We start from the raw sequence: 19,009 nt of genomic DNA, 5'->3' as shown, positions 1-19,009 counted from the left end.
TCGTATTTGACGTTTAATAAACTTGTTGCTCTAGAAAATGTCTGGTTTCTTACTTTATAATAGACCCAAACTTGCACAGATACAAAGACACATACCCAGAGATTTTGCACTGTTTCTGTGTACAGCCTAAAAATCAGCAGAAGCAAAGAAGCCAAGACAAAGCTGTAGTGAATAGTCTAAATTGTAACTAAGGTCTTATTTACAGAGGTGTCTCTTTTGTCTGATAAGATATATTACACAGTTTCTTATTTTCGTTTGTACTATAGAGCGGTTCAAAGTTTTTAGCTCTAGTAAAATGAAAGCTGAGCAGTGACTGGTTGCTATGGGCAGTTTACACCAGTGTCAATTTTACAGTCTTTGATATGTATCAACTGCATTAAACAACTTAAAGGGGTACTCCAGGATAAGAAAATCATATTTAAATAAAACTATTACCCCAAGAGATCTAACTTTCTAGTGTAATGTTATCCCTAATAGTCGGCGTGCTTTTGCATGCTTCACCCCTGACAGGAAATAGAAGGACTAAAAAAAATTGTATTGTCTACAGCTCCCAGAGCTTCACAGACAACTCATCATCCTCTTATGTCACAGGAAGCATGGCTGGATCTTGTCTTGAACTCTACCCCACCCCTTGAGTGATGTAACCGTCTCTGACTAGTCGTGCCAGCCTACATCACAATCCTCCATCTTATACACAGATACATATACATCTCTTGCAGGACATTAAGGGTTTGTTCACACAAATTGCAATTAAAAATATTGGACAAGTCATAAAGGAAAGATTGAGATTTCGTCTGTTTTCAAATCTATTCCTGACTTTCTTTTACAACTGATTGGCTGAGCGGGACGTCCAGACGACGGGAGCCCCCGAAGCAAGCCGGAGTGTGGAGCAGGTAATGTATGTACCAGCCGGCGGAGAGGTAAGGGGGCTGTACCTTGCATACTCGTAGCGGGATGTCAATCCCACTGCAAGTATATATTCTCATTGAAAATGACCAGCAAGGGATCCACAGCATATTTCGCAGTGTTTCTACCCTTAGGCTATGTGCACGCATTGTAAGAGACCGGCCGTTTCGTGACCCTTCCGGGTCAAGGGAACGGCCGCTCTCTGAAAAGATCATCCTGGTCGGTACTGCAGTACCGGCCGGATGATCTTTAGGGCCGCAGGGTTCTGATGCACGTCCGCATCAGAACTCCCCACAGCAAACTATGGAGTGTGCGGCTGCAGAAAACTGACATGTCAGTTGTTTGTGGCGCCGCTATGGGATCCCTTAGACATCAAGGTAACGTATATTTTCGTAATAATCACGGCCGTTGTACAACGGCCGTGATTTTATGAAAATATACGTTGTGAGAACATAGCCTTAAGGCTGTGTTCAGTAATTGCGTTTGTTCAATTTTTTTACTTTTTTGGGGGGGGGGGATTATTTTCCTGTTAATTCCCACAAATTGTACAGTCTGTAAAAAATGTGGCAAAATGTTTTAGTTTTATTTTTTCGCATAATTTGTGGCAAAATAGCAGAAAAACGGGCAAAACTGCAAGTCAGAGTCAGAGCTGGTTTTGGTTGGAGTCGGAGTTCAAGTTGGAAAAATATACTGACTCCAGCTTTAAAGAAGTCTTTCAAAATTTAATAACCGAGTTTTCATAATATGTTCTACCAATCTAAGGATCTTAATAAAACCAAAAAAACACTTTCTCATATATATTTACTTTCCTCCATATATCAGTAATAAAGCACTGGCCCTATTAGATAAGGGAAGTTAGGGAAAAGTTGGTGGTCACTATTCGGATGCTTGTTTCTGAGTTGGAAGAGTCCATTGGGTGGGGGGTTATGAGTGGTGTTCTCTTCCTGGAAGCTGGATGATTGTATATCAGCAGCAATGTAATATAAAGACATCCTGTGTAATATACAGAAGGCGGAAAAGACGTCTTAAAGCGGCCCAATGAACCTGCTGATAAGCCGCAGAAGATCATTACCTGATGCAATAACATCTGGTAATGAATCCTCTCTTCATCCCCGCAGTCTGTAGATAGCCCCTAATTTTCCCTATGCTAATGAGGGGCTTAGGAGCATTTGGGGTGTCACCGTAAGCCCGAAGCAGCAACTAGGCCCGTCCAGATTACCCCCGTCCCACATAGTGAGCGGCATGGAAGGGGGCAGGCTAGGCAGCACGGGATGGTGTTGCTCCGAGCGGCCCGATATGCATATTCATGTGCTATGGCTGCAGCAGGCTGTGTATGTGTTTTTGGCAGGTTCAGATACACAGAACATAGATATGTAACAATGCTACATGCCAGGGCCGTTTCTAGCACCGTGCAGGCCGGGCCACTGCACGGGGCGCTGACAGCTAGGGGGCGCCCTCCCTACCTCACTCAGCAGCAGTGACATTCTGCACACAGGCAGCAGGCTCGGACTTCAGAGCGCCCCCACACACAGTACCGGGCTCCTGGGGGCTCCTTTGTGGCCTGTGTACAGGGAAGAGGATAGAGGAGGCAGCAGCAGGCCTTCCCCACGTTCCCCCTGCGGCTCTGCAGAGCATCCAGCACAGGCAGCAGCTCCTATGTGAGGCGTCTCCTCCCCCGACCCGGCCTGCACACAGCTGAGGAGAGCCGCCCTGTAAGTGCTGCTGCTGTCTGGAGGGGGAGAGGGGGGGGTCACTGAGGGGGATCAGCAGTGTTGGGGTGTATGTAATTGTGGGGTGGGGGTGATGGGCAGCTTTATACCCCACAGTCTATACTTTCTTATCTTCCTCATCCTTTCCACCTCAGCTCAGGAGCGTCTGCAGCTTCAGCCAGGGGGGTGGGGTGGGGGAGGGTTAGTGGCATAGGACCTCAGCCTGATGATTTAACCCTTCCTAGACTGCACCCAGCTACAAAAAGTTAAGAGTTCAATGTGAAAGGCATGTGTGATGTCCTATGGTACGTATAGTGTGATGCTGATATGCTATGTGTGATGTCCTATGGTACGTATAGTGTGATGTCCTATAGTACGTATAGTGTGATGCTGATATGCTATGTGTGATGTCCTATGGTACGTATAGTGTGATGTCCTATGGTATGTATAGTGTGATGTCCTATGGTACGTATAGTGTGATGCTGATATGCTATGTGTGATGTCCTATGGTACGTATAGTGTGATGTCCTATGGTACGTATAGTGTGATGCTGATATGCTATGTGTGATGTCCTATGGTACGTATAGTGTGATGTCCTATGGTACGTATAGTATGATGCTGATATGCTATGTGTGATGTCCTATGGTACGTATAGTGTGATGTCCTATGGTACGTATAGTGTGATGCTGATATGCTATGTGTGATGTCCTATGGTACGTATAGTGTGATGCTGATATGCTATGTATGTGTGATGTCCTATAATATGTATAGTGTGATGCTAATATTCTATGTATGTGTGATGTCCTATAGTATGTATAGTGTGATGCTAATATTCTATGTATGTGTGATGTCCTATAGTATGTATAGTGTGATGCTAATATTCTATGTATGTGTGATGTCCATACTGTGTAGTATACTAGTGTGTGTGTGTGTGTGTGTGTGTGTGTGTGTGTGTGTGTGTGTGTGTGTGTGTGTGTATATATATATATATATATTGTAGGGATCTTCCCGGGGGATGGTGTGTTTGGACACAGTTCACAGCAGACTTGGACTTATAAAATAACAGCTTGGCGTTTATTTGCAGCATAAACAGTCCATAACAGAAATATAGCAACACCGTGCTTTAAGACTAAAACAAACAAAAAGGTCTTGCCCGTCTGGGCGCTTACTAACAGGTTAGCTCACCTATCTAACACTTATCACAGTGCGTCTTTCACCTGGATACCGCAGGGTATACACAAGCTCCAGCAGAGGCTTTATTCCCAGGTTGCTCCCAAACAGACACCCAGGCTGATCACTCCTGGCTGAGAGCAAACACTGGATCCTCTGCAGGGCTTTTACCTTCTCAGGCTGATTAGGGTCAGAAACACCTGACCCCAAAACCTGACCTGGATCGGGGGGAAGGGAATGGCAAGTCCCACTACCAAAACCTACCTGCCATTCCATGTAAGTCCAGGCCCGGCAATAATAAATAATAGCTCAGCAGCATAACACTGCTGAGCACAGATGCCTCCTGGACTCACCATCTCACGCTACGTATTAACCTGGGTGAGATGTACATCCCCTCGAGCACTTTACCAGTGACATGTCCACATATCCCCCCCCTCTTCTTCAGACCAGAGGACTGAGCGTTTCGTCCCCACAGGCAGTGTACCCTTGATAGGGCGTCAGCATTCGCCTGTAATTTCCCTGGCCTGTGTTCCACCATGAAATTAAAGTTTTGGAGGGACAGAAACCACCTAGTCACCCTCGCATTTTTCTCCTTGTCTAATTTCATCCATGTTAGGGGGGCATGGTCTGTCACTAACTTGAATCTCCTGCCTAATATGTAGTATCTCAGGGATTCTAGGGCCCATTTCACTGCCAGACATTCTCGCTCCACAATGGCGTAGTTTTTCTCGGCCGGGGATAGCTTCCTACTCAAGTACATCACCGGGTGCTCCTCGCCATTCACGACCTGTGAGAGGATGGCACCTAACCCTGTATTAGAGGCGTCTGTCTGTACTAGAAACTCTCGCCTAAAGTCAGGGGTAACTAGCACAGGTTGTTGGCACAGGGCAGACTTAAGGCTTTGAAAAGCCTTCTCAGCCTCTGGAGTCCATGTCACCATTGCGGACTTTGCACCCTTTGTCAGGTCAGTTTGTGGGGCTGCAACTGAAGCAAAATTTGGCACAAACCTTCGGTAATAGCCCGTAATACCCAGGAAAGCTCTGACCTGTTTCTTTGTGAGGGGTTGAGGCCAATTCTGTATTGCCTCAATTTTATTTAGTTGTGGTTTCACTAACCCCCTTCCAATAATGTAGCCCAAGTATTTGGCCTCCTCTAAGGCTAGTGCACACTTCTCTGCATTGATGGTTAACCCCGCATCACTTATGGCATCTAACACCGCCTGGACCTTACAGAGGTGACTTTCCTAATCCGGGCTAAAAATGACCACATCATCGAGGTAGGCAGCGGAGTAATCACGATGTGGTCGCAGAATCAGGTCCATCAACCTCTGAAAAGTGGCAGGGGCTCCATGTAACCCGAATGGCATCACTATGTATTGGAAGAGCCCATCAGGGGTGGAGAATGCAGTCTTCTCTCTAGCCTTAGGAGTGAGTGGGATCTGCCAGTAGCCCTTAGTGAGATCGAGGGTAGTTATGTACCTGGCATTACCCATCCTTTCTATCAACTCATCTACCCTGGGCATGGGGTAGGCATCGAACTTGGAGATCTCATTTAACTTTCTAAAATCATTACAGAACCTCCAAGTTCCATTGGGCTTTGGGATTAACACAATCGGGCTGGACCACTCGCTCTGGGACACCTCAATGACTAGGTCAAGCATACGTTTTACCTCGGATGATACCGCCTCCCTCCGTGCTTCTGGTATCCTATAGGGCTTAAGGTTTACTCTGCTTCTAGGCTCAGTTTCAATATGATGACTAATGAGATGCGTACGCCCTGGTAGGTCAGAAAACTTGTCTTTATTTCTCTGCAGGAACTCCTTAGCTTCCTGCTTCTGGGACACTGATAGGGTGTCACCAATCCTGACCGGAGGGATTGGTGGTGACAGATGCCCAACAGGCTTTGTCGCCACCAAGGATTCCCTGTCTTTCCAGGGCTTGATCAAGTTTATGTGATAAACTTGGAAAGGCTTCCTTCTACCTGGTTGGTGCACCTTGTAGTTGACCTCACTGATCTTCTCTACAATTTCATAGGGACCCTGCCACTTTGCTAAGAATTTGCTTTCTACCGTGGGAACAAGTATGAGTACCCGGTCACCTGGGCTAAATGTCCTGATTCTTGCAGAACGATTGTAAATTCTGCTTTGGCCCTCTTGCGCCCTCTGGAGGTGTTCCTTTACTAGGGGCATTACAGTGGCTATACGGTCCTGCATTTGTGCTACATGCTCTATAACACTCTTGTATGGGGTGGACTCACTTTCCCATGTCTCTTTCGCTATATCCAACAAACCCCTAGGGTGACGACCATAGACTAATTCGAAGGGAGAGAACCCTGTGGACGCTTGGGGTACTTCCCTAATAGAAAACATCAGGTAAGGTAGTAAGTGATCCCAATCCCGACCATCTTTTTCCACCACTTTCTTTAACATATGTTTCAGGGTTTTATTAAACCTCTCCACTAACCCGTCTGTCTGTGGATGATATACAGAGGTACGTAGGTGTGAGATTTTAAACAGTTTGCATAGCTCTTTCATCACCTTTGACACAAATGGGGTACCTTGGTCAGTCAAGATTTCCTTGGGGATCCCCACCCTGGAAAACATATAAAACAATTCTCGTGCAATTGTTTTAGAGGCAGTGTTTCTTAGGGGTACAGCCTCAGGATAGCGGGTCGCGTAGTCTAACACAACTAGAATGTACTGGTGTCCCCTAGCCGACTTTACAATGGGACCCACCAAGTCCATTCCGATCCGGTCAAAAGGTACCTCTATAATGGGGAGTGGGACCAAAGGACTGCGAAAATGTGACACTGGAGCGCTAAGCTCACATGTGGGGCACGACTCACAGTATGTTTTTATGTCAGCATAAATCGCAGGCCAATAAAACCTCTGGAGGACTCTCTCCTGCGTTTTATCTGTCCCCAAGTGGCCCCCAAGGACATGATTATGGGCCATGTCGAGTACCTGACACCGGTACGACTTAGGCACCAGAAGCTGTTCCACAACCTCATCATTAATCTTAGTGACTCTATAGAAGAGATCATTAGTCATAGAAAAATGTGGAAACTTTTTCTCAGCTTCTGGTTCCTGAGGTACCCCATTCAGAACAGTGACCTGCTCTCTCGCATTTTTGAGAGTGGGGTCCTGTAATTGTGCAGTACCAAAATTATCCCTAGACACCTCTAAGTCTGGAACATTCTGCTCAGTAGGAGGAGCCTCTTCCTCACCAGCCAGGACCTGCAAAGGAAAAGCATCATTTTCATCCTGTACATTTTTATCATTTACCGTGGGTAATGCAATAGACTTAGGGGTCTCCTCACTCCTTTCAGGGGATTGTTGTTTTCCCCATAGAGCCCAGAACAATGGAAAATCACGCCCCAATATCACATTATGCATAAGGTTTTTAACCACACCCACTTCATATTGTACAGTACCTAGTTCAGTCCCGACATTAGCCAGTACTATAGGGTAAACCTTTGTATCACCATGTATGCACATGACGCTCATATGTCTTTTTGGCACAAAGTCCCCAGCCACCAGACTGGCATGCACCAAGGTGCCAAGGCTTCCTGAGTCCAGCAACGCCTTAACAGGGAAGTTATTGACAGTAATGTGGCAGACTTGCGGTTCAGTCTCTAGTCCAGTGACCGCAACAAAAGACGGTTCCGCAAATAGCGACTGACGCCGGCTAGCGTCACACTCCATGGGCTCAGTGGTAAGAGGGCAATGGGCAGACATATGTCCCGTCTCATGGCATCTCCAGCACTGGATAAGGCCTGGTCTCCTTGGCAGGGAGTCCTTTTTAGGGCCACTTAGCCACCGGGGACCACCACCAGTCTTTTGCCCTTGAGACGCCTCCTGAGCGCTCTTCCCTCTATCAGCACCCCTCCACACTCCCCCAATAGATGGAAGTCTCTTACCAGCTGACGGCACAGGTCTGGCACTCCGGGGAGGTGAAGGTGCTGCAGGAACATCACGGAGGTAGTCCTCAGTCGCCTGGAACCTCTCCACAAGGTTGACAAGTTCGTCGGCACTCTTAGGGTCGCCTTGTCCCACCAAGCGTTGCAGATCGGCAGGGAGTGCGCGGAGGTAGCGGTCCATCACGACCCTCTCTAGGATCTGTGCAGGAGTAGAAGTGTCTGGCTCCAACCATTTTCTTGCCAAATGAATCAGGTCGTACATCTGGGACCTCGCTGATTTGTCCAGACTGTAGCTCCAGTTGCGGACCCTCCGGGCACGGACAGCAGCAGTAACTCCTAGTCGGGCGAGTATCTCTGCTCTTAGCCGAGGATAGTCCTTGACCTCTTGCTCACTGAGGTCATAGTAGGCCTTTTGAGGTTCGCCTGTTAAATAGGGAGCAATGACCTCTGCCCACTCAGTGGAGGGTAACTTTTCTCGCTCAGCCACACGCTCAAAGACAGTTAAGTAGGCCTCAATATCGTCATCAGCAGTCATCTTTTGCAGCGCACGCTGCACAGCTCTTCTCACAAAGTCTCTGGCGCGGCTGCTGCCACCAGCTGTGGATTAGCACCTGCAGACGCCTCTTGCTTTGCTATCAGGTGCTCAATAAGTCTCTGTTGTTGAGCCATCGCTTGCTCATGGCGCAGGTTAGCGTCTGTTAGAGCCTGTTGTTGCAGCCTATTAGCCTGTTCATGGCGCAGATTAGCGTCTGTCTGAGCTTGCATGAACTGCTTCATCATCTCCTCCATGTTGCTTGACTGTTTTTGGAGTGAAGCAGCAGCCTTCACCGAGGACATAAGCAGCTGTAGCCAAGTTGATGCACACCGTTGCCCCTAGCAACCGTTTTGCCCGCTCCGCAGCACCAATTGTAGGGATCTTCCCGGGGAATGGTGTGTTTGGACACGGTTCACAGCAGACTTGGACTTATAAAATAACAGCTTGGCGTTTATTTGCAGCATAAACAGTCCATAACAGAAATATAGCAACACCGTGCTTTAAGACTAAAACAAACAAAAAGGTCTTGCCCGTCTGGGCGCTTACTAACAGGTTAGCTCACCTATCTAACACTTATCACAGTGCGTCTTTCACCTGGATACCGCAGGGTATACACAAGCTCCAGCAGAGGCTTTATTCCCAGGTTGCTCCCAAACAGACACCCAGGCTGATCACTCCTGGCTGAGAGCAAACACTGGATCCTCTGCAGGGCTTTTACCTTCTCAGGCTGATTAGGGTCAGAAACACCTGACCCCAAAACCTGACCTGGATCGGGGGGAAGGGAATGGCAAGTACCACTACCAAAACCTACCTGCCATTCCATGTAAGTCCAGGCCCGGCAATAATAAATAATAGCTCAGCAGCATAACACTGCTGAGCACAGATGCCTCCTGGACTCACCATCTCACGCTACGTATTAACCTGGGTGAGATGTACATCCCCTCGAGCACTTTACCAGTGACATGTCCACAATATATATATATATGTATAAATGTATGTAAGTACATATCTATTGATCTGTCTGTATATATACTAGAGCTGAGAGAACTGAGTTTGGTAGTGTGATTTTTAATAGGGTTACAAATCCACAGCAGAATTTACATTCCACTGCAAATATGTAACTCAACCCCTACTGCCCGCAGCATACATTACTTTGGTCGGTCCCACTCAGCCAATCACTGCACGGCCGCGCTGCAGTCACTGATTGGCTGAGCAGGACTGATGGGAGCCTCACATGCAGCAGTGGCACTGAGCAGGTAATATATGCTGGGTGGTGGGGGTGGGTGGGTTAAAGGAGCCGGGTTACATACTTGCAGCAGGATGTAAATTCTGCTGCGGATATGTAACCCCATTGAAAATCATACTACGAGGATTCTGCTGGAAGAATGTATAGTGCCATAGACTTGTAAAAGATAAAGCAAACCAATCACTTAGTCCCGGTAACGCTACTAGCGGTGCCTGGAAGATGCCAGAACGCTTCCTTACCATGTGTTCTCTGTCTTCTGTAGAACATTTAGCTGCTGAAATGAAGTCTATTATTTTGGCGCATGAAACAAGCAAAGAGTCGGGAACTAGTCATCTGGGCTGTGACTAGTCATCCGGGCTGTGACTAGTCATCCGGGCTGTGACTAGTCATCCGGGCTGTGACTAGTCACTACTCTCTGCCTGTCAGGGAGCTCTGCAGGATGACTGACAGGAAAAGAGATCACTTAGAAGCCTCTTTTCCTGTCAATCATCTCAGAACCAGGGGCGGTCTTGGCATTTCTGGGGCCCCAAGCAAAGTTATATCTGGGGCCCCCCCCCCCCCTCGACACTCGTTCCAAAACAATAGACCGCTGTGTGTTGCCCCCAGTAGTATATACCCCTTGTGCACTACCGCCAGTAATATATACTCCTTGTGTGCTGCCCCCAGTAGTATATACCCCTTGTTTGCTTCCCCCAGTAGTATATAGACCCCTGTGTGTTCCCCCAGTTATATATAGCCTTCCTTGTGCTCCCCCAGTTGTATATAGACCCCCTGTGTGCTGCCCCCAGTTGTATATACCCCCTGTGTGCTCCCCCACTAATATATAGGCCCCCTGTGTGCTCCCTCAGGGGTATTTAGCCCCCCTGTGTGCTCCCCCACTTGGATATAGACCTCCTGTGTGCTCCCCCACTTGGATATAGACCCCTGTGTGTTCCTCCAGTAGTATATAAACCCCGTGTGGTTCCCCCAGTAGTATATAGACCCCCTTTGTGCCCTACCAGTATTATATAGACCCCTTGTGTGCTGCCCCATTTGTATACAGACCCCTGTGTGCTCCCCCAGTTATATATAGACCACCTGTGTGCCTCATAGGTAGTATATAGACCCCCTGTATGTTCTCCCAGTAGTATATAGACCCCCTGTGTGCCCCACCAGTAGTATATAGACCCCTGTGTGCTCCCCCAGTAGTATATAGCCCCCCTGTGTGCTCTCCCACTTGGATATAGACCTCCTGTGTGCTCTCCAAGTTGTATATAGACCCCATTCTGCTGCCCCAAGTAGTATATAGACCCCCTGTGTGCTGCCCCCAGTAGTATATAGACCCCTCTGTGAAGCCCCAGTAGTCTATAGCCCCCCTGTGTGCTCCCCCTATTATATAGCCCCCCTGTGTGCTGCCCCCATTTATATAGACCCCCGATGTGCGCTCCCCCCATTTATATAGACCCCCGATGTGCGCTCCCCCAGTTAAACAGACCCTTGTGTGCTCCCCCTCCCATATTGTATATAACACAATAAAACAAACACTTATACTCACCTGGGTCCGGGCGTCTCCTCTTCTCTTCACTCTTGTGGCCGCAGGAAGGGTTTTCCCTGCGATCACAAGAGGCCGCGCTCCCCTTGTCCTGGCGCCAATGCTCCAGTGATGTCACTGGAGCACCGACACCACAAGGACAGAGCGGCCACTTGTGACCGCAGGGAAAACCCTTCCTGCGGCCACAAGAATGACTGACAGGAAGGGAGCCAATGTCTCCCGCCCTGTCAGTGCTGCTGCATGTAACTATGAGCGCTCATTACGAGTGCTCATGGTTACAGTTGAGATGGCAGCAGCGAGCGGGGCAGCGGCCCTGTCCAGCGGTCTTGAGCATAAGAGCGGGGCGTGGGGGCCCCCTGGACGTTGGGGGCCCCAAGCGATCGCTTGGGTTGCTTGGTGCCAAAGACCGCCACTGCTCAGAACGCATCATTTTTTAACGTACACAAAAATTCAGTCTACCACATTTTTGTGTACATTAAAAAAGCAGATGCATTTTTTAAAATAATGGAAGTCAGTGGAAAAACGAATCAAAATAAATGCACACAAGTGCAAAAATGGAGCGTAAACCCAGCTTTAGTAAATTCAGTGGGACCTGCACCTGCTCCAGAGGAGGTGTAGGGGGGGGGGGCATGCAGCATGTTTATTTTTCTATCTCATGTTGGAGTACCCCTTTAAGTAATACATCCATGGAGGCAGGATCACTAGTTTTGCTGTCCTTTAAAGACAGCATGAACCTGGCAATAGATTTCCCAGTATCTACAGATATAACATTGCATGCCATTTTCAAAGCAAGGAACAGCAGAATTATGACATTTGGGTTATGCTTTACCTTTAGTGTGGCACATGCAGTGTAGTTAACATTGGGTAGGATTTCCACTGGTTCTTTAAACATCACCCTGAATGTGCTTGAGGAACCATCACAGCTGAATCCGGTGTCATTCTGTCCAAGCACTGTGTTGCTATCTGTGTGAATAATCTAGAAGAAAAAAGCAAAGATGGAAAACTATTACTTATGGAACATCTTTGAAAATAAAAGCACAATAAGAATGAGAAACCATATTGCCTTGTGTTCCTCTTTCATAGCTTTTTGCTAATCTAGAAATAAAAGTGTAAGATGGACTAAAATAGACTAAAAAAGACAAATACACCAGAAAATACAGCAAATAAGAAGATTCAAATGACAGGTCTCAAGGCTTGCTGCTTCTGAACTGGACTAAAAGAGTGTAGATCAATTATTATACAATCAATTGTACACTATGTATCATAGCCCGAATGATGCACATTTAATATATACCATATAACCAATATAGCCTAAAATTAAAAGCCAAAAACAAGCAGCATGCAGCATACAACATCCAAGATACACAATGTCCATTACTGTTACTACCAGGCAAAATCCTGAAAAAGATGGATTAAAATGTCCATATACTTTGCTACTATGCAGAACCTTGGAAAGGATGGATTAATTTAGCAAATTGTTTGAATAAATTGTATTTAGGCCACGTTCACACAATGCATGACAGCGGCCATACTGCAATATGCCCGTGTCACAGAACGGCCACTGTCTGTGAAGTTCAACCGGGCCGGTACCTGCAACAACAGCCATTGAGTCCGGCTCCTCAGACTTACATTATGACCCTCTTTTTTTTGGAACACAGAGCGGAGAGTGGACTGTGCTGCAAAGGTCTCCAAATCGGTAAGGGTCTGAAACCCAGACCGATCAAAACCTTTGACAAGTCTCTACAACATCCAAAAAAACCAAACAAAAGTGCAACAGCAACCTACAGGTGCAAGCGCTTACTTATATACTCCCCCCCCCCCCCCCCCCCCGGTGTACACACGATAAAAACCTGCTCTGTAGATATAAAAAAAATGAGGATCTTAGCAAACTATTTGATCAAACAGAGTGTACCATGTCCCCACATTAAGAGGTCCTCAAAAACCTGGTCCTACACAAAGTAGGCCAACAGTCCTACCTGTTCTGCTCCACTTCCTCTCTCTGCCCATCTTGGCAGTATAGCTTCTAAGATAGAAGGGTGGTGGGTGCATGTGGAGAGCATTGCATGTCCACTAGCTTCCTGATGACGCTGTGGCATTGGTAACATCGGGCAATTGTTGAACATCATGTACAGGTATGGTTACACCCTCATGCAATGCTTACAAGATTAACCTACGCCAACTTGTTTCTGAGGCTATACTTCTGAGGTGGCCAGAGAGAGTAAGGGGAGCACTAGACAGCAGAACAGATAGAACCTTTTCTGCTCTATGGATAGCCCCTTAACCCATTTTGACATCCAGGGATGTCATCATAGGTTAAGGGATGTACAGAGAGTGTCCGGCTAATTAACCGTTTAAATGTCGCTGTCAAAACTGACAGCAGCATTAAAATGCTGTTAAAAGCACATCATTGGTGGACTAGTGTTTGGATTGCCCCCCCCCCCCCCTTCATGAGATGGGGGTGCAATTCATGCAATCCATGAGTTCCGGCCAGCGATGTAATGACACTGATCTCTGCTGGGCAATCCTTTACTATGGGCTCCAGCTTGCCTAAGTAATGGATTACTGATTGCAGAGATCAATGCAATATGTATGTACTGCTGTGATCTTTATGAGCAATCAGTGCATTGTTCTTAGAAGACCCCTAGGGGGACTACATATTACTGTAGAAGAAAAAAAAAGTTTTTTTAATAAATAAAAAATCCCATCCCATATCAAAAGTTTAAATCCCACCCCCCTTTCCCCACTTTATAAATTAGAAATAAATAGCTAGAAATATGACTTACCGATAATTCACTTTTCATGAGTCCATCATGACAGCACCACATGGAGGATGTCATCCTTGACATAAAAGTAACAGGAGATACAGAGAAAGGTTAAAAGGGCATTTCCCCCCACCACCTAAGTGTTGTTATAATAAAACCACAAAGGATCAAACACCGTAAAAAGGGATGGAGGTGCTGTCATAATGGATTCATGAAAAGTGAATTATCGGTAACTCATAATTCTAGCTTCACACATCATCCACATGACAGCACCACATGGAGCCATACCAACTTAGATATCCAGGGTGGGACCACAGCTTGCAGCACCTTTCTCCCAAAAGCCATGTCCTGAGAAGTGCCAATGTCCAGCCGATAATAACTGAAGGTGTTGTGTGGTGAGGACCAGGTGGCTGCCTCGCAGATCTATTCAAGAGAGGCTGCTGATTTGGCTGCCTAGAGACTGCAGTGGCTCTGGTGGAATAAGCTTTAAAGGTTTTGTCCAGCGAAAATCTTTGTCTTTCAAATCAACTGGTGTCATAAAATTATATAGATGTTTAATTTACTTCTATAAAAAAAACTCACGTCTTCCCATACTTATTAGCTGCTGTATTTCATGCAGGAAATGTTGTTTTATTTTCAGTTTGACACAGTGCTCTCTACTGACATCTCTGGCCGAGACAGGAACTGTCCAGAGCAGGAGAGGGTTTCTATGGGAAACCTGGTGAGCTGGATTGATGAATATTGATGAGACTCCCTGCTGAATTAGTGGGATGGTAGTTTTTATGGTCTCAATTAAAAAATTTTTGTATCAGATAAACCGATTTGGGAACTTGAAGTTAATAATCGTTCTGAAAGTTCCGTGGGGCTTGGAAACAAGGAAGAGGGTAGAGTAGTGACCCTGACCGACTTCCTGTTGAGGTACAGGAACGATGGCATACACAGTGAGAGGATACTGTCCTCTTTTCTTCACAAAATTCATCAGAGTTTTTGAAGTGAAGTGGGTAATGCAAAATTTTAAGGGGGGGAGGGGAGAAGAAGTCAAGTACCCACTGTTCAAGATGTTGAGGATGAACTCATTGTCTGTGATCTTCTCTCACTGGCTGTGAAATAGTGAAAGCCTTCGCCTCACTCTGAGGCTGTCAACTGCCTTTCCCATTGGAGGAGAGATTGAGTAAAAACCCTCTCCCACGACATCCTTTGGGATAGGACCATCTACCTCCTTTACCCTTTCCTTTGTATTCTTCCTTCTTTTTGGTAAATGAACGAAAAGGCTTCTTACCCTTCTGTTTTTTGGGTTCCGAAAAGCCCGTCTTTTCAGCCACCTTCTCTAAGGTCTCTTCCAGGACGGGTCCAAAGAGCAGGTTACCTTGAAAAGGAATTTTACATAGTTTATTGGTAGATATAACATATAACATGGATATAGTCATTGGCTGCATCCATGTTTTCCAGACAAACTTAGAGCTTTATCCAAGTTCAGCAGCCCCATCTAATCAAATGCCGATCGTTCGGATCGACTCGAACCCGAACCCGGTTCGCTCATTTATAATAGGAATAGATGATAAAATATCCCCTCTAGAACTTGACCCTCCAATATGGGCTTCCAGTGGCTCCAACCAAACAAATGGGGCCCTAGACGCATTAGTTGGGATTAAAGATACATACAGAAGCCTCCCAAGATTTCCTTAAGAGCTCCTCCATCTTCCTGTCCATTGAGTCTTTCAATTGAGAAGCATCTTCAAAGGGCAGGGAGGTTTTTCTTACAACTTTAGTAACTTGGACATCCACTTTGGGGATATCAGACAAAGGTTCAGTGTCCTTCTCATCAAAAAGCATTCTATTTTTAATCTCTTTAGGGATGAACAACCTCTGGTTTCTTCCATTCAGCCATCAAAAGATCTTTAAAGCAACACTGTTGGTATCAATTTTAAAATCTAAATAAACAGGCCATGTGATAAAGCATGTTTGCAATTTACTTTTTTTTTTTTTTAGTTATCATGGAAAACACTTTTTCTGAGTCTTTTTCTCAAAAAACAGGGAACAGTCAGATGGCCTGTGTATCCCAGGCCATCTAAGTGCTCACAGAGATAAGGTCACAACAAAACAAATGTCATATCCTTTAGTGTGACACTTCTCCACTAACATTTATTGAGCCCCCTTCTCAGATTCAGGACCCCCTTCTCAGATTCAGGACCCCTTTATTATCTATCCATGCTCTTCATTTATTTCACTAACCCCCCCTCCCCCATCAAACAAAACCAAACTACAAAGAAAAAAAAAAGCAATCAAAAGCGAGAGGAAGAAAACAAACAAAAACTAACTATAATAATATATTATGTGTTTCTTCCCATTTCTCCCTCTTCATCTACACTCTCCCCCCCCCGCCTACATGATTTATGGCTTTCTTCCATATATTAATTACTGGGGACATTGGTTTAATCCGGAACATTAAAATACAATTCCGGGCGACAAACAGCATTCTAGCAAGCATTGTTTTTATATATGATGAACAGCTAAGATCTGTGAGAGTACCAAGTATACAGATTGTCAGATCCAAGTGTATCTTAATTTTTGTCTTTTGTTCTAGCACATCAATTATGTCAATTTTGGGCATCTCCACAGCATATGTATTAGATCTCCTTCCGCCCCCTGGCACCACGTACACAAATCTGATCTGCCCCTTTTCTTCTTTGCTAATTTAGAGGGAGTATAATGTACTCTATTTATTATAAATAATTGAGACACATTATGGTTAGGGCGAGAGCTACAGTTATTAACCGCCTCAAAAACTTTAGACCAGTCTATATTATTACACCCCAAATCCTCTTCCCATTCTTTTTTTTATAATAAACTCTTTCTGTACGTTTATTTTCTGTGATAATAATTTATATATTTTCCCTATAAGACCTTTTTTGGCATAATTATTTGTGATTGGAAAACTATGGGGGAGATTTATCAAACATGGTGTAAAGTGAAACTAGCTCAGTTGCCCCTAGTAACCAATCAGTGAGGAGTCTGTGAGGAATAAAAAGTGGAATCTGATTGGTTGCTAGGGGCAACTGAGCCAGTTTCACTTTACTCCATGTTTGATAAATCTTCCCCTATGTGTTCCTGTACCTTAAAATTTTCTTTATTCTGTGTCCCCCTAAACCCGTGTCTAATTTGCATGTACCTAAAGTGTTCCCTACTACTTAAACCATACTCCTGACATAACAAATCAAAAGTTTAAATATTCTCCCCCTCGTCTACTAAGTGTTCAACGTTGTGTATTCCTTTGAGTACCCAAAATCTTGGATCATCTATTTTATACAGCTCCGTAATAAGTGAATTTTCCCAAAGTGGTGTAAATTGGTTTGATCCCTCCATATGTAGTATTTTTTTTCCTTATTCCATACTCTTTTTATCATAAATTCTATGGGGTTATTTTTATTGCCTAAAATATCAGCCTCTAACATTGACGGTATATCCAGATGGTATTGACTACAACAGTTTTCCAATTTTCCTGTGACGTCAAATTATTAAGTCAGACGTCAAATTAAGTTATATAGGTCATCTGGGCAGCCAGATAATATATCTCATAACCTGGAAGGTTATATCCCCCTTTATTCTTATCTTGAGTTAATGTGCAATAGTTAACTCTGACACTCTTGTTCTTCCAAATAAGCTTATTGCATATAGTTATGAATTATGATATATCTTCTTTGTAATCCATACAGGGCTATTGGCAAAAATATAGAGGACTTGGAGAAATATGACCATTTTAATAATACTCATACGAGCAGCAATTCCAATTGGGAGCCTATTCCATATTTGAATTCTTTTTTTGATTTTAGAAAGAAGCGTTAATAGATTGAGAGCTACATAGTATTCTATCTTAACAGATAACGCTATCCCCAGGTATCTTATATTTTCTCCACGGCTGCATACTCTCATTTGGCCAAAGTCACATTGATCCCGCTCATGGAACAACAAAAGAGATGACAGTCCAATTAAAATCGAACCTTGAGTATTTGCCAAATAATAATCTATAAGCTGCATCAATTTATGCTACTATGTTCTTATATCGGAGAGAAACAACAAGAGGTCATCGGCAAAGAGTGATTTTTTTCTCAACCCTGTCAGCATAGACAAAGCCCCTAATATTGCTATCTCCTCGAATCATACATGCTAAAGGCTCTATTGCTACATTAAATAAGAGGGGAGACAGGGGGCAGCCCTGCCTCGTAGATCTTGACAGGGGAAAAGCCTCAGACATAGTAGAGTTAACTAATATGCGGGCCTTTGGGGCAGAGTACAGGATCCGTAGCCATCGCCTAAAATGAGGTCCAAAGCCCATCCTTTCCATCACCACCCATGAATACTGTAGCTCCACTCGACGTGGTCAAAAGCCTTGACCACGCAAGCGAATCCAATGCCCTGCCACTAGCATCACCTCTGATTTCCTGTATATTTGTATATACTCTTCTTACATTCGTGTATACTCCTCTACCCTGTACGAAACCAGCCTGATCCCTATGCACCAATGATTCCATAACAGCTCCCAATCTCCCTGCAAGGATAGAAGAAAAGATCTTATTGTCTCAACTTATTAGAGATATAGGCCTGTAGGAATTGGGTCTTAAAGGGTCCTTCCCCTCCTTCAGTACAACAACTATCACCGCCTCGCTCATGGAGTCCAGCAAGATTTCCTCTAAATGAGAAGAATTTATTAATTCCAGAAACTCAACATAAAAGGGGTCCCCCATTTTGGGCGTCTGTAAGTGTAGGAAAACAGACGTTTAGAAGAAACTCGCCTATATCATCCTGCCCATAGGTTAATTCTGACGTATAGAACCCCCTACAGTAATCTTGGAAAGCTGCCAATATTCCCTCTGTTGAGGTAACTATCTTATATCCATTCTTAATAGCCACTATACCATTTTTGCTCTGTTGATGGCTAATTATCCTGGATAAGTATCTCCCTGGGCCCTCCCCCTCTAGTCCCCCTCTTGCTCTCAAAAATTGTTCTCTAATCTCTACTTTTAGTGTCAACCTTTCATCTAACTTTTCCCTTTCCTGCATCCATGGGTTCCAATCACTCTCTGTGGGCATATCACTATATCCTTTTTCATAATCATTTACCCTCTCATTTAAGTCCTCCTCCCTTTTTTTGCATCTTTTTTACACAAAGCGATTCTATAATGCAATAAGCCTTAAAGGCATCCCACATATTTCTAATATTTGCAATTCCTTTAT

The 19,009-nt window shown here is 45.0% G+C and overlaps 1 protein-coding gene across 3 annotated transcripts in view; it reads right to left on the bottom strand.

Annotated features, from left to right (window-relative positions):
- LOC138797578 (BTB/POZ domain-containing protein 2-like) overlaps nt 1-19,009 on the bottom strand; it is a 550,827-nt gene that overhangs the window by 18,743 nt on the left and 513,075 nt on the right. For all 3 annotated transcript variants that reach the window (XR_011363952.1, XM_069977918.1, XM_069977917.1), the window contains one exon: nt 11,845-11,991. Coding sequence is in view for 2 of the 3 variants with exons in the window: in XM_069977918.1 (XP_069834019.1) it covers nt 11,845-11,991 (147 nt within the window). In the remaining variant the exon portion in view is untranslated. The remainder of the gene's footprint in view (nt 1-11,844; nt 11,992-19,009) is intronic.

This window comes from Dendropsophus ebraccatus, chromosome 7, assembly GCF_027789765.1.
Source record: "Dendropsophus ebraccatus isolate aDenEbr1 chromosome 7, aDenEbr1.pat, whole genome shotgun sequence".
Taxonomy (NCBI): Eukaryota; Metazoa; Chordata; class Amphibia; order Anura; family Hylidae; genus Dendropsophus; species Dendropsophus ebraccatus.
The sequence above is the reverse complement of the archived record's forward strand: the minus strand, read 5'-3'. Positions and strand labels throughout refer to the sequence as shown.